This window comes from Lissotriton vulgaris, chromosome 10, assembly GCF_964263255.1.
Source record: "Lissotriton vulgaris chromosome 10, aLisVul1.2, whole genome shotgun sequence".
Lineage (NCBI taxonomy): Eukaryota > Metazoa > Chordata > Amphibia > Caudata > Salamandridae > Lissotriton > Lissotriton vulgaris.
Window position 1 is genome coordinate 1,047,172,321 of NC_141698.1, and position 26,677 is coordinate 1,047,198,997.

The window sequence follows — 26,677 nt, forward strand, 5'->3', positions numbered from 1 at the left end:
CCAGGTCTGAGGTCGAGCGCCCTAGCCATTAGGCCAACTCCTCTCCCTAACAGTTGTTCAACCGATTCTGCCATGATCAGTGATGGAAAACGTAGGCCATGCCTTTTTTCGAACTTCCATGCTTCTTAACCTAACATAACACTGAAAAAGTCTTAGACAGATGGAGAAATCACAGGTGTTCTACACGAGTGAGATCTTTCACCAAGAAGCCTCAGAATTATAAAAATAGCCTTCAAACTCTGCCCACATTCCAATGGTTGTTACTGGAAAGCTCACATTGTGTTGCCAGACCTACAGAGCCTCCAACACCTTCTCATCTTTGGGCGCAAGAAGCACCAATGCCATTCCTCGATACGTTGTGTTGTACTTGTGTGACTTTATAACCACTTAATGCTGTGTTGTTGAACTATGACTTTCATGAATCCCCTCATGTACCTCTTGTAAACCTTATCTCATAACATGAAGCGTTCTGATACCTTCGGGCATAGCTAGCGCTATATAAAAATCAAAACTCATCTTCAGGTGTGAGCGAGCTTCAACAGAGACTTTAATACCTTCTCATCTTCAGGAGTGAGTAAGGTTGTACAATGTGAATCACCATATCAGAGTGCGTTCAGACAGACGAGATTGGAACCTTTTCAAGCATGAAGAACTTTAGGAAAAAAACGACACACAAAATGGTTTACCCATGGTCACACTGTGGTGAGATGATCAAGTAAGAACTTGTAACTTGGGCTAAGAATGTCAAAATGATCAACAGACAGGAAATCACAACTCGTCTGAGGGGTCTAGCTCCATCACAAGTAAGGAATAGGGCTTGCAGCAAGGAATCAAATATATTTATTTATTTCATTTATTTCAAAGGTTGTAATAGCGCTACTGGACCTAGGGGGTATCAGAGCGCTTTACAAGGATGGTGAACCTAATGAGATCAAATTAACAATTAAGCGAAAACGAGTTACAGTATGATAATGCATCCAACAGGGCTAAGGGGGCAAAGAAACGGAGAGAAAAAAAATTAAGTGGAAAATGAATAATTAAAAGTTAGGAGAGAGAGGGGGGTAAAGAGAGGGGGAGTGAGAGAACAAAGGGATTGAGAGGGGGTGGGAAGAAGAGTGGACAAGAGAAGAGAAAGGAGTGAACATGGTCAGAGTCAGTAACATTAGATATCCCAATACTTGTTGAGAAGAAGTACTTTGAGTTCCTTTTTGAAGAGAGGGTAAGAGGGGTTGCAGCGAAGATCCTTAGGGAGAGAGTTCCAAATTGTAGGAGCGTTACCAGAGAACGCACAGGATTGGGTCTTTTGACATTGGAGTCTGGGTGAGATCAAGACAAGGGAGTTAGTGCTCCTCAGGGACCTGGAGCAACCTGCTTTGTGTAGTTTTGTTGTAAGGTAAGAAGGGGTGTTTTGGTGAAGAGTTTTGTGAGTGATGCAGGCAATCTTGTAGGTGGATCTTCCTTCTATTGGGAGCCAATTGAGATTTTTGAGGACGGGGGAGATGTGATCAAATTTTTTACCATCAGAGATGAGTCTCGCAGCTAGATTGAGGACAGATTTCATCGGAGCAAGATGGATTTTAGGGGTCAAATAATCAAAAGAGAATGGACACTTGTAACTACGTGGCCGTAGGTTAAATTGAATCACCCTCATAAACGCTATGTAAATCGTGCGGTGTATATCGGTTTTCCGCCCCACATACGCGTTACGGCATTATCATTGGGTGTCCAAATTTGTGCTGTATGCAAGCCTCATCCTGAGGCAACCACTGGTTAAGGTAGTAGTGTCCAGAAATAAAATGAACACCCCAAAAAATGGAGTAAGTGAAGGTGATATTTAAAAAGCAAAACTCCACCGCAAAAGACTTTAATGTAAAAAGGTGAGGTTTTGTTATTAAAAAATAATGGGTATAACCAAGGATCGTGTTACTTGATCTCGTTATACTACATGGTTGGCAAAGTCGACATGTTTCTGCTCCTTTTTGCCCAGCCGGATCTACGGAGCATTCGTCAGGACAAAACAAAACAAACAAACAATCATTTACTTACACAACTTGTGAAGTATTCAAATGGTGTTAATCGAAACACAGAGTTTCTAACTTGCTCTAGTTTCCTGCAATAGAAACAAAAGAAACACAACATGCATATCTGGGGATGAAAATTCAGCACTATATAGAATCTCCAATTTGAGATTATTTAAAAAGGAGTGCCTATATTATGCACTGCATGCAGAAGGGTAGTCCCACTAAGGACCATCACGGTCATTGCTACAAGATAAGGCGAAATCTGATAAATGTAAATATGCGCACCGGACTCATAGTGTCACTGTGTTTTCTTAGTGTGAATGAAAAAGGTCTGTGTGGGATTGGACCTTACGGTTAGGCTCTCTCGCATAGAGCCGGAAGTCTGACAGGCTACCAAAGATAAGCCCTGTGTATTATTACAAAACCGCGAGCTCTGTATTATATGGCCACACGTATGGTGGATATAACGCATGTGGGTAACATCCACTCCCGGCCCATTGTTAATGGGGGTTAAAAAGTGGTCCGTCTTTGCGTGCAGAAAGCATGTGTTAAATAAAAGGCATTATAGTTTACGCTCGCTCATTACGGGTAACATTCTCTAATGGCCCATTATTAATGGGGGTTAACGGGTGGTCCGTAGTTGCAGGCAGAAAGCATGTGTTCAATAGGAGGCGTGGCGATTTACTCAATAACCTAGTTATGATAATCGAAATTAGTCAAGGAAGGCATGTAAAAAATGTTACCTTGTTATAGGAAACCTTCCGCTTCAACAGGGAGTATTAGGACTCACTGGTCCCGAGCTGATGGGAGCGAAGAGACCACAATTATGAAGGCATTAATCTTACCGCTACACGCGACCGCTAGAAGCAATTGCGAGAGACGCCATTCTCACCCGCATGAGGAACGGTCTCCGCGTCTAGTGCTGGCTCTGCCCCTGGACGCCGGAGACCCGTTTCCTCTTCCTATTTAAAACGTCCGGGTAGAGAGAGGACTATGTGTAGTATTTGAAGCCCGGAAGCTTTATTGTGTGTTTAGTTAAACGGTTATGTTTCTCTATGATATAAAACTTTATTAGAACTCCATACTCGTAACTAGGGTGACATCTCTTGTGTTATGGAGTTTAAATAAATGTGACTATATTGGTAACCCCAATCTAACTCACATTGTCGCTGTAGTTGCCGTATGTGTTAATGTTACTTCGCGTAGTTAAGCTATATTTTCGTGGTTATCAGATTACTTGTTTTCCCCTGAGGCGGAAGCCGGGGGCATTTCTCTTTCCTAATTTGCTACAAACCTATCTTTTGCGAGAGTGTGTGAATTGAAAGCTTTAAACTGTATGCGTGGTGATTTTACGACCTCTGTACAGTCACGCTGACCGGCATTTTTTAAAAATTGTACATATCTTAAATAGTTGTATTTTAATTATCGGACACTGACCGCCTGCATGTTTTGACGAGATCTAGTCGTCACAGGGGTCCCGATCTTCATTCCTCTACCGGTGCAGCCGAGCACAGCGCTCTCGCCGGCTGGGTAAAGCGGAACCGCCATCTTGGGGGGAGGCAGGGTAGCGCTCCAGCTCCTGGACGCCTCCCGCCCTCCCTCACTACATAAGGAGTCCTGGTGATAATTCATTCAGATAACTTGTTTTCCCCTGAGGCGGAAGCCGGGGGCATTTCTCTTTCCTAATTTGCTACAAACCTATCTTTTGCGAGAGTGTGTGAATTGAAAGCTTTAAACTGTATGCGTGGTGATTTTACGACCTCTGTACAGTCACGCTGACCGGCATTTTTTAAAAATTGTACATATCTTAAATAGTTGTATTTTAATTATCGGACACTGACCGCCTGCATGTTTTGACGAGATCTAGTCGTCACAGGGGTCCCGATCTTCATTCCTCTACCGGTGCAGCCGAGCACAGCGCTCTCGCCGGCTGGGTAAAGCGGAAACGCCATCTTGGGGGGAGGCAGGGTAGCGTCCCAGCTCCTGGACGCCTCCCACCCTCCTCCCACCCCCCAGCAAGACATGGATAAAAGGAAGGGGCTTTCCCGTCCGCGCAGCGGGCGGGCGCAGCGGGCGCGCCGATGGCGCGCCGAAGGCGCGCCTAAGGCAAGCCCGTCTGCGCCCGTCCGCGCCGGACCCGCGCTTAGCGCCAGAACCCCTGCTCCACACGCCCCAGTAATCCGCTGGTCCTCAGATCAATTGCTACACCTCCGTCCTGCTACTTGCTCCCCCTTAATCTGCTGTAACACTCTTAGCCTAGAATCAACTGCATATTCCTGCCCACACTGCAATTTTTCTCTTCCTGTGGTATCTAAAGCACCGCTACCACCCTCAATTGTGAATGATCAGCCACCCACCATCTTAAGGGCCGCATTAGTTAACTGCAGATCTCTTCCTGCCCACGCCCATGATATCTGGTTATCTCTTGACACCCACAATTGGGATTTATTGTTTCTTACTGAAACTTGGATAAAAGATTCTTCCAAACCGGACATCACTCTAGCTACTCCCCCAGGTTATTGTTTCACTGGCATCAATCGAGACAACTCCAAGACTTGCGATAATTGCTAAATCCCATCTCAAACTAAACCTCACGAAAATTCCCAATCTGGGCCTCATTGAGGCCGCTTATTTTACAATTATGAACTCCACTAGTACCATCTGTGCAGGCATACTGATCTACAACCCCCCTGCCGTTACCTCTTCCTCCCTTAATACTTTGATGCATTCTATTGCTGATTTTTCTCTCAAACACCCCCATTTTACTGTATTAGGAGATTTTAATATTCACATTGATAATCCTTCCTGTACACAAGCCTCCTCTCTGTTAGAAACTCTTCAAGGACTCACCCTGTCCCAATTAGTGACAGGCCCGACTCATATTGCAGGCCATACACTTGACCTCATTTTTTCTAATCATCCTACCATCTCCACCCTCCCCCCCACTCCTTTGACGTGGACCGATCACTTTCTCATTCATTTTTCTTTCACGGCCCCCACCCCTCCTCCCCCTATCCCCCTTAATCGAGTTAGAGGGCGAAAATGGACCAAAGTTACTTGTGATTCCTTGGAAGCTCATCTTCATTTCCAACTTAACCAGCAAAAAGACCTCAATTTAGAAACCTTGAGATTTAATTCGTCTCTCTCCGATGCGCTTGACTCTGTTCCCCCTCTTGTTCCTCTTACTTCCTTCAGATCTCGTCCCTCTGCCCCTTGGTTTTCCCCTCTGCTGCGTGAGGAAAAGAGCAAGTGTAAGCAGCTGGAACGCAAATGGAGACTGAACTATGATCCTTTAGCCAAATTGGCTTACAAATCTGCCCTGAATAAATTTCACAAACTTAAACGCTCTTCAATGAGAGTTTACTTTTCCAATCTTATTCAACAGGCGCAGAATTCCTCTAAAACTCTTTTCTCCATTGTGAAAGACTTCGTAAACCCCCCTGCTTCGAAATACCTTTGTACCCCCACTCAAGATCTCTGCAATGGATTGTCTGATTCCTTTCAGGAGAAGATAGTTAAACTCTCCTCCTCCTTTGCAGTGACGACTCCTAATCACCCTGAAGATCGCTCCTGCTCCCTCTCCTGCTCTTTCAATTCTTTTAGCGAGCTAACTCCAGACCTTGCGTTAGTTTTGCTACGCAACGTTAAGTCTGGTTCCCCCCTGGACCCAGTCCCGGCCAAAGTCCTGGGCATTCTTGCCCCCATTCTAGTGAACCCGTTTCTTTCCATCTGGAATGCCTCTTTGTCGCGCGGCCAATTCCCCTCAGTGTGGAAACAGGCCAGGCTTGTCCCCATACTGAAAAAACCCGGTGCCGACCCTTTACTATTTAGCAACTATCGACCTGTTTCGCTTTTGCCCAAACCTGCCAAGATTCTGGAGAAAGTGGTACAGAAACAGTTGGCACTGTACCTAGAGTCAAACCAGCTGCTACACGACTCCCAGTCCGGCTTTAGAACCGGCTATAGCACTGAGACAGCGCTGCTTGAAGTCTCAGAAATCATCAGGGAATCAGTGGATAGGGGCGAGGAGGCCATGCTGGTCCTCCTCGACCTATCCGCTGCTTTTGATACTGTTTCCCATAAAAATACTTACCACCCGCTTACAATAGCTAGGGGTCGGTGGGACAGTGCTGGCCTGGATCACTTCCTTCCTGTCTAGTCGTTCTCAAAGGGTTACGATGCACCCTTTTGAATCCGAGGACAAACCCCTCCTGTGCGGAGTGCCCCAGGGCTCTGCTTTGAGCCCTTTATTGTTTAATGCTTATGTGGCTCCTCTGGCCAAGGTAGTTGAGCCTGGGGTGTCAGGGTGGTCTCCTATGCTGACGATACTCAGCTTATCTTTTCCTTTCGAGACCATTCTGACTCCCTCTTTTCCAACTTTAGAAACTGCCTTGGCAACATCTGCACCTGGATGTCAGCCAATCATCTTGCCCTCAACACCGACAAAACTGAGGTTCTTTTTTTCAGCAAGAAATCCCCCCCCCCCCCTGCAATCCTTTGGTGGCCTACCATCTTGAATCCTCCACCCACTCCTGTTCAGGCAGCTCGCAACCTTGGCTTCACTTTTGACAACTCTCTGTCTGGAAGTGCCCAAGTCAACAAAGTGGTTTCTCCAAATTACGTATGATCAGGAAAATCTTCCCCTTCCTCCCTCAATCTTCACGTAAAACTGTGGTCCAGGCACTCATCACCACCCATCTAGACTATGCTAACAGTCTATATGCAGGTGCCCCCCTTTACCTTATCGACCGTCTGCAAATAGCTCAAAACGCAGCAGCCCGGCTCATTGGTAATATCCCTGCCCGTACTTCAGTCAGAGCCTACCGAGAAGAGCTTCACTGGCTTCCTATTTCACGACGCATCGATTTCAAAATTCTGACCCTGACATTTCGTGCTATTCATGGAATTGGCCCGCTCTGAGAAAGCGTCTCAAAATCTCTGCTTCAGTTAGACATCTGAGATCCAACAGCCTTCGTCTTCTGATGGTACCAAGATTCAGGCTTTCTCGGAGTGGCGGCAGATCTTTCACCGTCACTGCCGCCAAGCTCTGGAACAGCCTCCCCCTTGATCTCAGGTTTTGCGAATCTGAGCCAGCCTTTCGACGCAAACTCAAGACCTGGTTGTTCACTAAGCGTTAGGGCTTGGTATTGTCAAATCCTTGCACTCTCCTAGTCCCTCTGTGGGATATGATTCTGGTTACTCTTTATGGGGACAATCATGTAATCCTAGCGCCGGGACATCTCCGCCGGAGGTAGCTGTGCGCTCTACAAGCTTCATAAATAAATAAATAAATAAATATCATCTATTGTAAGTACCTCTAGTCATGGATTTCGTGATTATCACCTATTATAAGTGCCTCTTGTCTGGTGACATTTCTGGTTTATGCTTGATGTAAGTACATGAAACTGGGTCAGTGGCCTAGGGGCTCTCAGATTTCTATGCAAATTTATGCCATGGTATATTATCATTTAATCCCGTCAAATGTGTCTGTAGACGGTTCAACCATCTCTGTTCTTTCTCGAACAGTATCCTCTCAGCATTCATGGTCTTGTCCGTGAGCATTTCCAAAATTGTCCACCTTAAATCTTCACAATTATGACCAACTTCAATGACGTGGGAACATAATTTCGTGGTGTTTTTCTTTAGTCTGATATTACTTTTATGTTCTCCAATCCTCATGATTTTCCTACAGGTCATGCCTATATACTTTTTGTCACATGGGCAACATATCATATAAACTACGTGAGTAGAGTTACAGTTTGTATGTTGCTGTTGTGTCCAGTTTAGGGACTCTGTTAGTTGTAGTGATTTGGACGTTGTTGTCAGTTTACATACTAGGCAGATTCCACACGGGTAATGGCCAGTGACAGGCATCATGTTCATGTTTCTTGTTTGTGTAAGTTTCTTTTTCTTCACTGGTCGTGTATGCACTAGTAGGTCTTTGAGGTTTTTTGTTCGTTTATTTGCAAATCTGGGTTTAGGCCAGTTGTATTTGCCAGTAGCAAGAATGCGCCAATTCTTATTAACTAGTTTTTGTATATCATAAGTCGCTGGGCAGTATGTAGTGACACATGTCGCTAGATCAGGGATGGGCTCTTTTATGTTTGATTGGAGGAGACACTCTCTTGGCTGGTGTTTTGTTCTCTTGCGACACTTAGATATTGTCGTAAGTGCATAGTCTCTGGCTTTTAGTTTGCGACTCAGTTCCTGTGCTTGCAGCCTATCATCACTTTCTTTGCTGCAATTTCTCTTAAGCCTGAGAAATTGGCTGTATGGCAAGTTGTCCCGTAGAGGTTTCGGGTGATAACTTTTGTAGGAGAAAAGGCTGTTTTCGCCGTGGGCTTGGTATATGTTTTTGTCTCCATCCTGCCTCCTTCAATGAAGATTGTTAGATCGAGGAAGTCCAGTTGTTTGATGTATAAGTGAACTTCAACCATTTGTCTCTACCATTGAGCCAATCAATAAATAAGTTCAGGTGCTTGTCAATGTGCCAGATCAGTAAGATGTCGTCTATGTATCGTTTCCAGTATAAAATACTGGAAACGAAAGGGTTGGTGTTATTGAGTACAAAGCGACTTTCAAACTGGCTAACATAAAGGCCAGCTACTGAAGGGACAAATGAACTGCCCATGGACGTTCCATGGCATTGCAGGTACAGATCTCCATTATATTCAAAAAAGTTTTCCATCAACGCTAGACGGCAGCATTCCAGCACAAAGTGCCTGGGGGTATTGTGGGTCCAGTCTTCCATAAAAAGTAGGTCTTCTAGCATTTGTAGGGTTTCTTTTTGTGGAAGGCTAGTGTAGAGGGACTCTACATCTAGGCCTACAAGTAACATGGTGTCAAAATCAAAGCTTTTTCCAGATATTTGGATTAGGGGGTCGCGGGTGTCCTTTAAATAAGTAGGAGTCTTTTGTACCAGAGGTTTTAAATATTCATCAGCGAATTTGGACAGTGGTTCTAATATGGAACCAATTCCCAAGACTATCGGACATCCAGGTGGAGGGGATTTGTTCTTATGAGTCTTCGGGAGCGAATAAAAGAACGGTGTTTTAGGTTCTATAGTTGTTAAGTAAACCCAGATTTGCAAATAAATGGACAAAAGACTTCAAAGACCAACTAGTGCATACACGACCAGTGAAGAAAAAGAAACTTACACAAACAAGAAACATGAACATGATGCCTGTCACTGGCCATTACCCGTGTGGAACCTGCCTAGTATGTAAACTGACAACAACGTCTAAATCTCTACAACTAACAGAGTCCCTAAACTGGACACAACAGCAACATACAAACTGTAAATCTACTCACGTAGTTTATAGGATATGTTGCCCATGTGACAAAAAGTATATAGGCATGACCTGTAGGAAAATCAAAATGAGGATTGGAGAACATAAAAGTAATATCAGACTAAAGAAAAACACCACGAAATTATGTTCCCACTTCATTGAAGTTGGTCATAATTGTGAAGATTTGAGGTGGACAGTTTTGGAAATGCTCACGGACAAGACCATGAATGCTGAGAGGATACTGTTCGAGAAAGAACAGAGATGGGTGAACCGTCTACAGACACATTTGACGGGATTAAATGATAATATACCATGGCATAAATTTGCATAGAAATCTGAGAGCCCCTAGGCCACTGACCCAGTTTCATGTACTTACATCAAGCATAACCAGAAATGTCACCAGACAAGAGGCACTTATAATAGGTGATAATCACGAAGTCCATGACTAGAGGTACTTACAATAGATGATAACCACGAAAATATAGCTTAACTACACAAAGTAACATTAACACCTACGGCAACTACAGCGACAATGTGAGTTAGATTGGGGTTACCAATATAGTCACATTTATTTAAACTCCATAACACAAGAGATGTCACCCTAGTTACGAGTATGGAGTTCTAATTAAGTTTTATATCAAAGAGAAACATAACCGTTTAACTAAACACACAATAAAGCTTCTGGGCTTCAAATACTACACAGAGTCCTCTCTCTACCCGGACGTTTTAAATAGGAAGAGGAAACGGGTCTCCGGCGTCCAGGGGCAGAGCCAGCACTAGACGCGGAGACCGTTCCTCATGCGGGTGAGAATGGCGTCTCTCGCAATTGCTTCTAGCGGTCGCGTGTAGCGGTAAGATTAATGCCTTCATAATTGTGGTCTCTTCGCTCCCATCAGCTCGGGACCAGTGAGTCCTAATGCTCCCTGTTGAAGCGGAAGGTTTCCTATAACAAGGTAAAAAGATTTACATGCCTTCCTTGACTAATTTCGATTATCATGACTAGGTTAATGAGTAAATTACCACGCCTCTTATTGAACACATGCTTTCTGCCCGCAACTACGGACCACCCGTTAACCCCCAATAATAGTGGGCCGTTAGAGAATGTTACCCGTAATGAGCGAGCGTAAACTATAATGCCTTTTATTTAACACATGCGTTAACCCCCATTAATAGTAGGCCGTTAGAGAATGTTACCCGTAATGAGCGAGCGTAAACTATAATGCCTTTTATTTAACAAATGCTTTCTGCACGCAAAGACGGACCACTTTTTAACCCCCATTAACAATGGGCCGGGAGTGGATGTTACCCACACGCGTTATATCCACCATACGTGTGGCCATATAATACAGAGCTCACGGTTTTGTAATAATACACAGGGCTTATCTTTGGTAGCCTGTCAGACTTCCGGCTCTATGCGAGAGAGCCTAACCGTAAGGTCCAATCCCACACAGACCTTTTTCATTCAAAGTAAGAAAACACAGTGACACTATGAGTACTGTGCGCATATTTACATTTATCAGATTTCGCCTCATCTTGTAGCAATGACCGTGATGGTCCTTAGTGGGACTACCCTTCTGCATGCAGTGCATAATATAGGCACTCCTTTTTAAATAATCTCAAATTGGAGATTCTATATAGTGCTGAATTTTCATCCCCAGATATGCATGTTGTGTTTCTTTTGTTTCTATTGCAGGAAACTAGAGCAAGTTAGAAACTCAGTGTTAAGATTAACACCATTTGAATACTTCACAAGTTGTGTAAGTAAATGATCGTTTATTTGTTTTGTTTTGTCCTGACGAATGCTCCGTAGACCCGGCTGGGCAAAAAGGAGCAGAAACATGTCGACTTTGCCAACCATGTAGTATAACAAGATCAAGTAACACGATCCTTGGTTGTACCCATTATTTTTTAATAACAAAACCTCACCTTTTTACATTAAAGTCTTTTGCGGTGGAGTTTTGCTTTTTAAATATCACCTTCACTTACTCCATTTTTTGGGGGTGTTCATTTTATTTCTGGACACTACTACCTTAACCAGTGGTTGCCTCAGGATGAGGCTGGCATACAGCACAAATTTGGACACCCAATGATAATGCCGTAACGCGTATGTGGGGCGGAAAACTGATATACACCGCACGATTTACATAGCGTTTATGAGGGTGATTCAATTTAACCTACGGCCACGTAGTTACAAGTGTCCATTCTCTCTTTTGATTATTTGATATATTGAGATTGGGGAACTGAATGGACCAGAATTCCTCCTCCCTACCAGTTGATTACGGATTTTAGGGGTGCCAGCCAAAGTGGCGTGGCCATAGTCAATCCTGGAAAGGACAAGCGATTGGACAACAAGTTTGAAATCGTCTGCTGGAATAAATGGTTTAAGTTTCTTGAGGTGGAGAAGGGTGAAAAGCGCACTTTTGGATGCATTTTTAATGTGGGGGATGAGATTTAGATTCTGGTCGATACTGATGCCTAGGGAGTTGACAGAATTAGAGGTGGAGAGTGTGCAGTTAATAGCTTTGATGTCATTTATCCAGAGTTGAATGGGAAGGGTGTTGTTTTTGGGGGAGAAAAGGATGATTTCAGTTGTATTCGGGTTCAGTTTGAGATGGTTCCGATGGAACCAGATTTGAATTCTGGTCAAGGTCTCATTGAGGTGGAGAATGTCTTTGTACGATTTGATCTTGTAATATAATTGGGTGTCATCGGCATAGAGGTGGTAATTGAGATTAGCTTGTTTGAGGATGAGGGTGAGTGGTTCCATGAACAGATTGAATAGGGTTGGGGAGAGGATGGATCCTTGAGGGACGCCGAGTGAGACAGGTTGAGGTTTAGAGAGAAAGTGGCTGAGCTTGATTTGCTGTGATCTGTTTTGAAGGAATGAGGAGAACCATTTGAATACGTTTCCATCTAATCTGAACCGGTCTTTGAGAGTGTTGAGAAGGGTGGGGTGGTGGACGGTATCAAATGCAGTTGAGAGGTCGAGGAGGATTAGTAAGGAGGATTCCCCTTTGTCTAGGGAGCGATGAATGTCATCAGTGATATTTAGCATAGCAGTTTCCGTACTGCATCCCTTTCTAAAGCCACATTGGAGTACATCAAGGAGGTTGAAGTCGGCGATATGTTTCTCTAATTGCAATAGGATACATTTTTCGAGGGCTTTAGAGAGGAATGGAAGGTTAGAGATAGGGCGAAGGTTGTTAAGGTCATTGGGGTCAGCAGTGGTGTTTTTGGGAACGGGTGAGATTTGACCAAGCTGAAGGGAGTTGGGGACACAGCCACTGGAAAGAGAGGAGTTGATGATTTTGGTCCATATAGGGGCAATGATAAATTTAAGTTCTTGAACCAAAAGGGCGGGAAGAGGATCTTTGGAGTGGGAGGAAGGTTTTAGTTTGGCAATGATATTAGTGATCGTAGATTCAGATACTGGACTAAAATCACTCCATGAGGCATTGTTTTTAGCAGGGGGGCTTATTTTCGGGAGTGGAAAAAGAGGACGGAGGAGAGTTAGGAGTGTTGGGGAGGCTGTATAGGATGGGAGTAGGTTGAAGTGAGAGTGGGAGGGAAGAGAAGGATAGTTCGATCTTGTTGATTTTGTTCGTAAAGAAACTGGCAATTTCTTCGCATCTGTCAATAGAGGCTAATATTTTAGGAGGGCCAGGGGAGGTTTGTTTTTTAACAATGTTAAAGAGTTCTCTAGTGCGGTTTCTGGCTTGATCAAGTTGTGATCGTTGAAAGGAGGCTCTCACATTAAAGATATGTTTTTTGTACTGGGCTCTAGCAGTTCTAAGGAGAGCCAGATTGTCAACGGTTGGATGATTCCTCCAAACCCGTTCAGAATGTCTAAGGGTCCGTCTTTCGTTATTAAGTTCAGAATTGAACCAAGACTTAGGAGGGTTGCTTTTTTGATGTTCGAGTTTGATTGGAGCAATTTTGTCGAGGGCTTCAAGAATAGAATTGTTATAATGGTTAGTTAGGTCGGTGGTGCTGTCAGAGAGAGAGGGGGGAGAAGTAAGTGGGCCTTAATAGTGGATTCCAAATCGCCAGGAGGAATAAGGTGAAGGTTGCGTGTGGATTTCTTAGGTAAAGAGCTAATGGGGGCGGGGCGAGTCATGGATCTATTCATGGTGAAAAGGATAAGGTAGTGGTCCGACCAGTCTACCGAAAGTATATTTGAGAGGGAGGCCAGATCGTTGCTAGTCATAATGGCATCAAGGGTGGCACCTTTGTTATGGGTTGGAGAATGGCAGAGTTGGGTCATATTGGCGATGTCCATGGTATCATTAAATAGGATGACCGCAGGATCATCACTTTTGTTCCAATGGATGTTGTAGTCACCGAGGAAGAGATTTTTAGAATGTGAGAGCGATGATTGTATAAGAAGATCAGTCAACACTTCCGTAGAGGGGATGTTATTTCCAGGGGGATGGTAGATAGTGTCCAACCGGGTGGTGAGGGAGTCAGGCATAATGACATCAGCGCAAAGGTATTCAAAGGATGAAGGGTCTTGTAGATGAACGAGCGAGATGTTAAGTTCAATTTTAAAAATTATGGCGAGTCCTCCTCCTGTTTGTTCGATTCTATCTTTTTTAATGATAGAGTAACCAGGGGGGATAAGCAAGTCGAGGATGGGAGTGGAGTGGGCAGTGAGCCAGGTTTCAGTTAGGAATGCAATGTCAATGTTTTCACTAAGAATGGTTTCAGCAATCTCAGTAGCGTAGCAGGAGGCGGATCGGCAATTAATCAGCATGCAACAGAGGGGAGTGGGATTGGGCGATTTGAAGGGGGGATAGGTCTAATTTGTTGGGGTGGTCTAGGGGAGGTCGGGAGAGTCTGCTTATTCCTAAGAGAACAGGGATGGTAGACAGTTGAGTAGGGGGGATAGTGGACAAAGGTGGTGAGGGAGAGGTAGTTCAGTTAGTGGAACTGTTAGCTTCAGAGGTTATCGGGCGAGTAACAAGTTTTGGCGGTTGTATGTTGGTATTGTAGGGAGTGACGATTAAGGAAGGTTGAGTGGATATGGTGCTGGTTGAGTAGTTGCTAGAAGTTAAGTTAGTGGAACTGTTGGCTTCTGAGGTTATTGGGCGAGTAGTGGGGGGTCAAGGGGGAATAGGTCTAAGTTGTTGGGGTGTTCTGAGGAAGGAGGAAGTCTGCTTGTTCCTAAGAGAACTGGGATGGTAGACAGTTGAGATGGGGGGGGGGGGGGGGGAGATAGTGACGAGGGTGGTGAGGGAGAGGTAGTTAAGTTAGTGGAGCTGTTAGCTTTAGAGGTTATTGGGCGAATACTAAGTTGTGGCAGTGTGGGCAAGTTGGTAGTGTAGGGAGGGACAATTAAGGAAGATTGAGTGGGTAAGGTACTGGTTGTGTAGTTGCTAGAAGTTGAGTTAGTGGAACCGTTAACTTCAGAGGTTATTGGGCGAGTACCAAGTTGTGGTGGTGTGGGTATGTTGGTATTGTAGGGAGGGACAATTAAGGAAGGTTGAGTGGGTAAGGTGCTGGTTGAGTAGTTGCTAGAAGGAGGAGTGTTTCTGTTGGTGATAGAGTTTGGCGTACAATATATGGATGTGTTGAGGAGAGTGTCGTTGTGAGAGGAGATGGTTTTAGTAAGGAATGAGATATCGCTTCTCAGTGAGGAGAGTTCTAAGATGAGGGACATAAGGACAAGTTCAATGGAAGGGGAAGCCAGTGTGTGTGTTGATGGGTGCAGTGGGTCCGTATTTATTGGGCTGCTGGTCGAGTTAGGGTTTGTTTAGGGGGGGGGGGGGGGAAATAACGTGTGGAAGATGAGGAGGAAAACCTGGAGGGGGGGTGGAATTATAATGAGGGGGAGGATCATTTTTGGAGAGCGGAGGTGAACAAGAGGATGATGTAGGAAAGGTATTCATTTCAGACAGACAATTCGGTGAAAGTGGCATAGAGGAAGTAGAAGGTAGTGTATTTGTTGGATTGTGAGTTGTTGAAGAAAGCAGGGAGGTTTTGGAGGGCGATTGTGGGGGATATGTGGGTGCAGTTAAGGGGGAGTGGGGAACTGAGTCAGAGAAAGATGTGGTAAGGGAGTCAAGGGGAGGGAGGAGCGAAAGTGTGTAGTTGTAAAGGGGGGTACTATGGGGTAAGTGGTAGAGGGAGAAATGATATGGGAGTCAGGGGGAGGGAGGAGTATATAAGAGAGTGTATTATTGGAACAGGCTGGAATCTGGGGATAAGTGGCAGAGGGGTAAGGGATGTGGGAGTCAAAGGGGGAGGGGCATAGAAGAGAGTGTATTTATGGGACATGGGGGTCCCAGGAGGTAAGAGGCAGAGGGAGAAGCGAGAGTCGAATGGAGGGAGAAGCATTGAGTAGAGTGTGTTTTTGGAATCAGGGGAAATAATCTGGTAAGTGGGGGATGCAGGGGGTATCGTTGTGTGGATGTATGATGTGGTGCAAGGAGGGGGGATGTTGGAGAGGAGGTTAAAAGGAGAGGCGCGTGTACCAGAGTATGTCCAATTAGGAAGAGGCGATAAGGGGGAGGGAGAAGTGAAAGGAGATGAAGACAATAAGAATTGGGGAAGGTTAGAGAGACGAGATAAGTGGGATGGGGATGATATGGGGGGTGATGAATCAAGGGGTAGAGGGGGTGAGAGGGCAGGGTTCGAGGATTGTGTGAGGGTTTGGGATAAAGTGCTAAAGTGTTGTTCATTGGGAGTAGGAGAGGGAGGGGCAAAATCAGGAAGAGGTGAAGGGAGAGGAAGGCAATCAAAGTTTGGGTAGGTCAGAGAGACGAGGTAATGGTATCGGGATGCGAGGGGGGTGATGAGTCTAGGGGTGGAGGGAGTGAGAGGGCAGGATTCGAAGATATTGTGAGAGTTTGGGACATAGAGCTAAAGTGTTGTTCAAAGATGTCAAGGTGCTTTTTAGACGCTTGGATGATTATAGTTCCAGATTTGAAGATGGAGTTATCTATTTTGCCTGGAAAGGAATAAGATGGTGTAGTGGAGAGTTTTAGACCGTATGGGATGTTGCGTGAATTAGAGATCAGGAGGTGACGTAGAAATATGCTTTTCCATTTAGATGGTCGTTTGGTGTACATGGCTTGATAATGCGTGAATATCTGGGAGCGAGTGCGGCGCCGAGAGGATTAGGGTACAAAATGCGCCTCGAATCATTCTACATGACTACATCATAAGTTTCAAGGCCACGACGAACATTTCTATCCAAATGTACAGTGAAGATAGGACTTGATTTGTAAAACCTCAATGTCATGCTCACAGTTTTTTTCGCATTTATATATAGAAAGATGTCACTTAAAAAGTGGATTTAAAGAAAAATGAAGATAGGGTTTATTTAAAAACATGAGAAAGTTATTCTCTTTATTCCAGGTACTACTGGCCTCGATAAAAAGAAGGTAACCAATTGAATCACCTTAGTGCTACACAAATCGTGCGAGTACACCAATTTATTTACAATTTCCATCTTGGTCCTGAAGAAAGCCTCATAGACCGGGCTGGGCGTTACGAGGCTGAAACATGTCGACCAACTCTGATGTATAGAGGATCTAGTAACACGATCCTAATCTATACCAAACCTTTTTTAACAATTCTTGTATCATATATTTTATTAAAACTCTTTTTGTTGATCCAAGGATTTTTTAGACTCACAAATATATTTTTGGGAGCACTGTTTCTGGACACTGCTACATAGCCAGTGGTTACCTCCGGGTGGAGGTTGCATTTAACTAAAAATAAACTATGATGATGCACTCACGCTACGTATATTGGTGGAGAACCAAGATATACAATCACATCGCTTACGTGCTTGTATGAGGGTTTCTTAAGAAGGTCTCAAAAAACACTGGTGCTGTAGTATCAAGTGATCCATTTTCCATTTGATTTTTGATAACCTAGCCTGGAAGCTGAGTGGATCCACAAATTCTACCTCCCTCCTTTTGATTTATGAAAGAGCAAAGAGAGTAGGCCTGACTTGTGGACTGTGAAAAGCATATATTAAAGTTAATGCGTCTTTAAGCGTGGATTGTCATTACAATGCGTTTAAGCTCATGGACATGTTTGGTCCCCAGGAATCTCTCAGATTACCAGAGCAGGCAAGAGATTTGGTGCTGACTAGCCCTTGCGGAGAATCATTGGGGTAGAAGATTTGCACTTTCAAAATTCTGGTTATTCCTTCTTAGGAAGGATTGTATATTGTTTTGCCAATCGTAATTTAATCATATTTGTCATTTTATGGTTAGATACCATGATCTGTAAACCTATGCGAAATACAGCAGGGCTCAGTTGTTTATGGTGGCAAGCCAGTGATAAAGGTTATGGGACTGATTGGTTCACAGGAAACCTTATGTCCAATACCACAGGTCTCATTTTTATTATGAAAAGTTATGATAAACATAGTAGGCCCAACTCTTTATTGTGTTAATCATATTTTAAAGCCAAAAAGCCTTAATATTGAATTGCTATTACAAAAGCATGTAGACAGCTATTTTGTTACATGGATTCTCAAAGATTCCTGCAGTAAAGCAAGGGCTTTGGTGATGGTTTATCCACTCGTAACCCCTTAGAGAAAGGGATTTCGTTTTGTCAACTGTAACTCTGTATATAACACACAAATACAAAACAAGCATTTGCAATGCAATAGGTCTCGCATTTATGAGAGTTTAAGCTATTGGCAGTGTAAATGACAATGTGTTTTATTTATGTTTCAAAAACGAAAACATAAATAAAATGCATTGTCATTTACAATGCCAATAGCTCAAACTTGTTTTTTTTTTTTAACAAGAGAACAAAAAGAAAAGAAACAAGAACTCACTCTAAAACAGTCTTTAAATCTCTTAGGCACCTTAGTGCACCTTTTTTTTAAAGAAAAATTTATCTCATCAAAAATACCCTCAAAAACTTTTTCACCCACAATATCTACTACCGGATCAGCAAGATGAGCATCAGGAAAACTCCTACTGGAATGAACATCAGAAAACCTTCCACCGGAGCTTTCTCCTTCCACAAGTCTCCCTGTAGAACCATGTAGAGGTACACACTTACCGCTATTCTCATTAAACCACACATCCTCATCCATAAACGTTTCCTGAACATGGACTCCTGCCTAGGTTTGAGAACAACAATAGAACTTTAGTTCCACCATCCCTTATCTTTTAACAAGACAGCAGAATAAGAAACTCTCTCAACCTTGAAAGGTACTGAGAATATAGAACAACCCTTGCGTTGTAGATAGAGTATGATAACACGCACCCAATCACCAACTTCAACAACTTTACTTTTAACTCTAACAAGAATCATAAGATTTGCCATATTCACAAGAAGAAGCTATATTGTTCCTGGCTTTAGCAATGCAAAACTCTAAAGTGTCACCACTCACATCCTTTTTTCCAAAAATAGGCGTCAACAATGTCCTGACTTTCCTGCCCCTCATTAAGAAATAAGGAGTAACTCCAGTACAAGTATGTGGAGTAATATGATAACTCCAAATCTTTTCCCTCAACAATTCAAAAACATCTAAATCACTTTCCAAAGCTGACTGAATCCCTTCTTTTATAAACCTTTTAGCACTCTCAACTTGACCATTTAACAAACTTTGTTCCAACCGATATATTACAGCAGTTAGACCGGAGTTAGCCTAAAACGCTTGAAAATTCAGCAGTGAGAAGCGATTTTCCACTTCAATAAAGATCTGTTAACACTGCCATTGCACTGTGCACAGCAGTTGAAAAAAGCAACCTAGTGTGACACCGCCGACCTTCATCTAGCCTTCATAGCCGCCAAGGTTCCACTGTTTTAAAGATCGTGTGATGTAGATTCTGCAACCACTACTTTGTGACAACATGACATAATAACCATGTCGAAAACATTAACAGGCTGAAATAAACTAGGAGTAAACAACTTTCAGAAGACCAAGTAGAAAAATACAGATATTAACAACTCATTGAACTGGTGTAAAACCTTTTGAGTTAAATAACACGAGAGAGCAATTTCCCAACATAAAGTTTGGCCACTTCACCAATCAAATGCAAATCACGTCATCACTTTGTGTATCGGTTTCCTTATCTGTCGAACAGCTGAAACATAAGCACTCAAATAACAGCACTCCCTAAAGAAACTGGTTATTCAGCTTTCCGTCTTCCAACTACTGCTGATCAAGGAGATTAAGTCAACCATCAGCTGATAACATCCAACGTCAATTCAGAACATGACTAACATTGAACTCATTAACGCAAAGGAGAAACATTTTAATTTATCTTTGAAAAATACAAATATGTACCTCCTGCCTTGTCTGCAGCCATGGTGTTTTATTCGCCTCTTTATTGTTAAATACTATTTACAACCTGCGAAATATTAACTTGCTGGGCCTGCTATGGAGTTTCTGTTCGCGCAGATTTTTCCACCGTTTAGGTAAAGAGCCCTTTTCGTTCACACAGAAATCCTTGCTTCCTCAACTTCGATGTTGAGAAGTTTCCGATAGCACCGAAAGTTGCTTTCACTGCTGATGATGGGCAAACTGGATCTCCTATATCCGTTGAAAGTGCTGTCCCAATTATCCACCTAATTGTGATATGCAATGTATCCTTTTAGGCAACAACGGTGTGTGCAAATGCGCCGTTTATCACTGCTTAAAACTCTTTCAATTGCGCGCCTTAGTATCTTGAAGTAGGTGACCCTTTCAACAGGGTGCCAATATTTGTGTCCTGGCATGGGCTGATGCTTCTGTACAGTTCATAGCACACACATACTCAGCTGTGGGGTTGTGCTCCTTGTCTACGTTATGTGCCAACACATTCACTAGAGCAGCTCGAAGTAGGCGCAGTTTCTGTCGCTGATGCGTGACTGTCAAAGCAGTCACATCACATTTTCTCTGGCGTTTCAGGATACAGTCACTGGTGCAATCTCGTGCTGACGTCGTGTTTGACACAGATTAGGACGTTATAAGATGCATGTACAGACAGACCCCGCTTCCCTCAGACTCTCCGGCGTTCTCTCCTCCCTTTGGGCGGGCCCCTCAGTGCCCGAATATTTCAAGCTCTTGACGGGACTCCTCTATCAAACATCAACGACTCTTATGGTTCATCGAACCCTCTGCGGTCCCGGGGCACCCTCTCCTTCTCATAGACAGCCTAGGTGCTAAGATCGGAAGCTTCTTACTTCCGGTGGCGCGTCGGATATGGCGTCATCGTCTCCATGACCTGCGACACAAACCCGGAACGAGTCGTGAAAGTGAAGACAGAAGAAGGACACAATCAATTGTCCCAAGCAATTTCTATGGCAACGGGCACGCAGCATTACAATCTATTTGACAGAGCGAGGAAGTCTGACGTTGTAGGGAGCCACTCCGGCACAGGAAATAAGAGCAAGGAGACGATGTAGATCTGAGACGTGTTTTATTGAGAGCAGGCACGTCTAGCAGGTTCAGAAGTTCATAACAAGAATGCCACAACAACATTCTCTTCCCACTCTTCCACAACATTTGAAAGAATACAACTCAAGTGAGCGCGAGGCAGCCACGAGCTGTGACTGAAGATGACATGCTCGTGTCTGCCACGCACCAGAGCAAAAAAAAACAAAGTTAATTCTTGACAACTTCTTTAAATCTAGCAGGAAGGCGATGGTTTCGCCCAATCCGAGAGGAAGAATTTGTTGAACATGTATCTTGTACCTGATTGTAATGTGTTGTTTATTTCCATGCTAGCACGTCACCATGTACCAGCCAATGCTCTTAGGGCTATATATATGACGTCACAGCTGTCACTTGCCATATGACAGCTGTCACGGCGACTTGCTGCCTGCTTTTCCCCTGGCTCCCCATGGGCCTTTATACCCAACTAGCAGCCAGCCCCGGCTTTGCCCGGTCAGAAGGGGGCTGGGGGCAGCATTTGAAGCCTCTGTGCACCCCCCCACTACCCTCCCCCCGAACTTTGCCCAGACCGCATCCCTCCCGCCTCCCGCCTCCCGCCCCGACATTGGCCATGCCGCCTCCCGCCTTGAGCCTTCAGTCTTGAGCCTCCCGCCCGCCGCCCGCCCCGACATTGGCCATACCACCTCGCGCCTTGCGCCTTGAGCCTCCCGCCCGCCTCACGCCTCCCACCACCCGCCTCCCGCCTGCATTTGCCTTACCGCCACTCCTCGCCGCAAGTCCACTCTTCGCCGCAAGTCCACTCCTCGCCGCAAGTCACCGCTCCTCCCCGCATATCGTCATTACAGTATGTGTCGGTTGCGATCAGCGCTACGTCGCGGCCGGCGCTTGTTTTAGGGGACTACTTTGTTTACAAATTTAATTTTTTTAATTTACGTTTTTTTTTTATTTAATGTCACCTATGTCCATCTACACACCCTGACATTTTCATAGGTGTATCGGGTGTGTAGATTGGCGCTGTGGTTCCCGAGTTTACCTGGCCAAAAGGTGCAAGTTCTCTCTTTATAATAGTAGTATAGATTAATTATATAAAAAAATTAAAAGCCATTGTTATTTGTAATATCAATACATCTAAGTCACGTAAATACAGAACATGTTGCATTACAAATGCTATAGGTGTCACATTTGCAAAAGATAAAAGTATTGGCATTGGAAATGACAAAGCTATTACTTTCGCTATTTTCAAAACCAACACATAAATAAAAAAATTGTCATTTACAAGACCAATAGCTCAAACTTTCCGAATGCGAGACCTATTGCATTGCAAATGCTTGTTTGTTTAAAAGATGATATTTTATTTTCCACCCACGGGTTGTTTCTTGCAGTGCATTATGGCATCTTGAGGTCACCTAAACGCGCTGGGAGTTCTGGGGTTAGTTTTCATGGTAGAGTGCTTCTTCCGTATGGGAGGGTGCTCGTGCCCTGCTCTCCACAAGCGGCCTAAGCAGCATATTGCTTGTGAGTCTTGAAACAGACGCTTTATTTAAGCACCAGGCTCGGGCTATGTAGGAAATGCCTCGGGCCATTTGTCAGGTCTTTTCGTGAAGCTCAGCAGGTATGACGAGGGTGCTGTGTTGCTAAAACAAAGCATATCCTTGCTGTTCCGATAAATCATTCTTTAAATATAAGCATGTCCGCCGTGATGCGGTTCTTCTGTTTGCAAGTACTACATACTATGTGGGCTGTAGCAGGGATTAGCCCGACCGACTCTTTAAAAAAAAAAAAACGTTCTAGAGGAGGCAAGCACTGAAATATTCTAGTAGATACCATTTTCGAAATCTTTACCCCACCTCTTGAGCATTTTTTTACACCCCCTCATCACAGCTGCTATTGTGCTTTCACTCCTCATCTTTGTTTTTTCTCTTCGCTGTTCACTTTACCGCCAACTCTCGACTATTTCTCTTACAAAGTTCTCCTTTCCTCCTTATCTCTTCTCCTTCACCCTCACCCCCTTCATCTGACTCTTCTTTCAACACTCACAAGCCTTTGTACCTCTCTGCCGTTTTACCCCTTGCACTCTTCCGTTCCTCTTTATCTCTCCTGCTTTTTGCTTTCACTTATTTCGAACACCTTTTGCCCCTCCTTCCTTTTTGCGTCTCTTAACTTCATTTCAATCTTTTCCTCCTTCTTCTACTCTTCCCCTCCTCCTTTCCCAAATCACTTTCTCCCTTTCTTTCATCTTCCCCGCACCCTGCAGCCCCTTAACCTTTACCCCATATTTCTCGCCACCCTGTTCGCTCCTCTTCTGCCTCCCCCCTCCCCCTCTCCTGCCTCCCACCTCCCCCTCCCCGTATCCTGGAAATCACCAAATTGAGGGACGATTTCCAGCCTCTCATGCTAGAGGAAGAGGAGGCTAAGGGGCTGGACAGCCCCCGCTGCCCCCTCAGTAGTATTAGCTGCATCCCCACCCTCACCTCAAATCAGGCGCGCAGCACCCATTGGACTGAAAGGGCTATGAAAGATCTATGCACAAGGAAGGGACTGACATCGCGAGCCGGCGGAACCACAAAAATGGCCGCTGTGATGTCATTTTGTAGTCCCGCGGGCCGTTTTTTCACCGATGGTCAGTGTTGCCAGCTCCAAAGGCAGTGAGCTATAAAATACGAATAAACACACTCTCGCTAGTAAGAGCGATAGTTTCCTTGCAGGCATCAGCCATTACCTTATAAAAACGGGGCAGATAAAAAACGAAGAAAAAGTAGTCCCCTTTGCTGAAACAACACTAAAACGCCCAGGTTCTATCCCGATGTCATCACGCAGACGTCGCGGCCGGAGCTACTTGCAAGGGACTACTTTATTTTTATTCCTAATTTTTTAAACAACGTATATTTTTCATTTTTATATAGCCTATGTCCTTCTGCTTGCCCTGAGGTTTTCAAAGATGTCTTGGGTGTTTGGATTGGTGGTGTACTTTTCGAGTTTACCTGGCTCAAAGGACACAGTTCTCTCTTTATAATAGTAGTATAGATAAACATAGCTGTTAATCATCTTCTAGCGGTGTCATTATTGGCCCCCACTACAATTGGCGACAAGGATGGGATCAAAGGCCTACGGGTGAAGTTGAGTCTGCATACCGGACCGCGCCTTCGAGTGAAGATCGGCGGCGGACTTATCGGTATATGTGCAGTTGAGGGAAATCAAATTGAGGAAAAATAAAGAACTGAAGCCCTTTTCCAGGACAACGAGAAACCATTTACCGGCTGACACCTTGAGTGAACACTGTGCCTGCAGTGGAAGAGGGAAGGACGCCAAGAACCGCCACCAGCCGCGCCGCCGCCTCGGGACTCCAAATCCCGACAGGCTCAGCGGCGGCGCGTTCCCCGACGCGTCATACGCGCCGGGAGGGGCTGCTTAAAACAGGAAGCCCTCGGTGGAGCGGGGGGAGCCCTTTTACAGGACAACGAGAAACCATTTACCGGCTGACACCTTGAGTGAACACTGTGCCTGCAGTGGAAGAGGGAAGGACGCCAAGAACCGCCACCAGCCGCGCCGCCGCCTCGGGACTCCAAATCCCGACAGGCTCAGCGGCGGCGCGTTCCCCGACGCGTCATACGCGCCGGGAGGGGCTGCTTAAAACAGGAAGCCCTCGGTGGAGCGGGGGGAGCCCTTTTCCAGGACAACGAGAAACCATTTACCGGCTGACACCTTGAGTGAACACTGTGCCTGCAGTGGAAGAGGGAAGGACGCCAAGAACCGCCACCAGCCGCGCCGCCGCCTCGGGACTCCAAATCCCGACAGGCTCAGCGGCGGCGCGTTCCCCGACGCGTCATACGCGCCGGGAGGGGCTGCTTAAAACAGGAAGCCCTCGGTGGAGCGGGGGGAGCCCTTTTCCAGGACAACGAGAAACCATTTACCGGCTGACACCTTGAGTGAACACTGTGCCTGCAGTGGAAGAGGGAAGGACGCCAAGAACCGCCACCAGCCGCGCCGCCGCCTCGGGACTCCAAATCCCGACAGGCTCAGCGGCGGCGCGTTCCCCGACGCGTCATACGCGCCGGGAGGGGCTGCTTAAAACAGGAAGCCCTCGGTGGAGCGGGGGGAGCCCTTTTCCAGGACAACGAGAAACCATTTACCGGCTGACACCTTGAGTGAACACTGTGCCTGCAGTGGAAGAGGGAAGGACGCCAAGAACCGCCACCAGCCGCGCCGCCGCCTCGGGACTCCAAATCCCGACAGGCTCAGCGGCGGCGCGTTCCCCGACGCGTCATACGCGCCGGGAGGGGCTGCTTAAAACAGGAAGCCCTCAGTGGAGCGGGGGGAGCCCTTTTCCAGGACAACGAGAAACCATTTACCGGCTGACACCTTGAGTGAACACTGTGCCTGCAGTGGAAGAGGGAAGGACGCCAAGAACCGCCACCAGCCGCGCCGCCGCCTCGGGACTCCAAATCCCGACAGGCTCAGCGGCGGCGCGTTCCCCGACGCGTCATACGCGCCGGGAGGGGCTGCTTAAAACAGGAAGCCCTCGGTGGAGCCGGGGGAGCCCTTTTCCAGGACAACGAGAAACCATTTACCGGCTGACACCTTGAGTGAACACTGTGCCTGCAGTGGAAGAGGGAAGGACGCCAAGAACCGCCACCAGCCGCGCCGCCGCCTCGGGACTCCAAATCCCGACAGGCTCAGCGGCGGCGCGTTCCCCGACGCGTCATACGCGCCGGGAGGGGCTGCTTAAAACAGGAAGCCCTCGGTGGAGCGGGGGGAGCCCTTTTCCAGGACAACGAGAAACCATTTACCGGCTGACACCTTGAGTGAACACTGTGGCTGCAGTGGAAGAGGGAAGGACGCCAAGAACCGCCACCAGCCGCGCCGCCGCCTCGGGACTCCAAATCCCGACAGGCTCAGCGGCGGCGCGTTCCCCGACGCGTCATACGCGCCGGGAGGGGCTGCTTAAAACAGGAAGCCCTCGGTGGAGCGGGGGGAGCCCTTTTCCAGGACAACGAGAAACCATTTACCGGCTGACACCTTGAGTGAACACTGTGCCTGCAGTGGAAGAGGGAAGGACGCCAAGAACCGCCACCAGCCGCGCCGCCGCCTCGGGACTCCAAATCCCGACAGGCTCAGCGGCGGCGCGTTCCCCGACGCGTCATACGCGCCGGGAGGGGCTGCTTAAAACAGGAAGCCCTCGGTGGAGCGGGGGGAGCCCTTTTTCAGGACAACGAGAAACCATTTACCGGCTGACACCTTGAGTGAACACTGTGCCTGCAGTGGAAGAGGGAAGGACGCCAAGAACCGCCACCAGCCGCGCCGCCGCCTCGGGACTCCAAATCCCGACAGGCTCAGCGGCGGCGCGTTCCCCGACGCGTCATACGCGCCGGGAGGGGCTGCTTAAAACAGGAAGCCCTCGGTGGAGCGGGGGGAGCCCTTTTCCAGGACAACGAGAAACCATTTACCGGCTGACACCTTGAGTGAACACTGTGCCTGCAGTGGAAGAGGGAAGGACGCCAAGAACCGCCACCAGCCGCGCCGCCGCCTCGGGACTCCAAATCCCGACAGGCTCAGCGGCGGCGCGTTCCCCGACGCGTCATACGCGCCGGGAGGGGCTGCTTAAAACAGGAAGCCCTCGGTGGAGCGGGGGGAGCCCTTTTCCAGGACAACGAGAAACCATTTACCGGCTGACACCGTGAGTGAACACTGTGCCTGCAGTGGAAGAGGGAAGGACGCCAAGAACCGCCACCAGCCGCGCCGCCGCCTCGGGACTCCAAATCCCGACAGGCTCAGCGGCGGCGCGTTCCCCGACGCGTCATACGCGCCGGGAGGGGCTGCTTAAAACAGGAAGCCCTCGGTGGAGCGGGGGGAGCCCTTTTCCAGGACAACGAGAAACCATTTACCGGCTGACACCTTGAGTGAACACTGTGCCTGCAGTGGAAGAGGGAAGGACGCCAAGAACCGCCACCAGCCGCGCCGCCGCCTCGGGACTCCAAATCCCGACAGGCTCAGCGGCGGCGCGTTCCCCGACGCGT

The 26,677-nt window shown here is 46.4% G+C and overlaps 1 protein-coding gene across 4 annotated transcripts in view; it reads right to left on the minus strand.

Annotated features, from left to right (window-relative positions):
* CNOT10 (CCR4-NOT transcription complex subunit 10) overlaps nt 1–20,488 on the minus strand; it is a 550,184-nt gene extending 529,696 nt beyond the window's left edge. For 2 of the 4 annotated variants that reach the window (XM_086942102.1, XM_086942100.1), the window contains exon 1: nt 19,575–20,464. In XM_086942102.1, the coding sequence (XP_086798228.1) occupies nt 19,575–19,596 (22 nt within the window). In that variant the 5' untranslated portion in view covers nt 19,597–20,464. Of the gene's footprint in view, nt 1–19,574 lie in introns of all 4 variants that reach the window. The other 2 variants (XM_086942099.1, XM_086942101.1) reach the window with 2 other exon arrangements.
* Nucleotides 20,489–26,677: the final 6,189 nt, after the last annotated feature.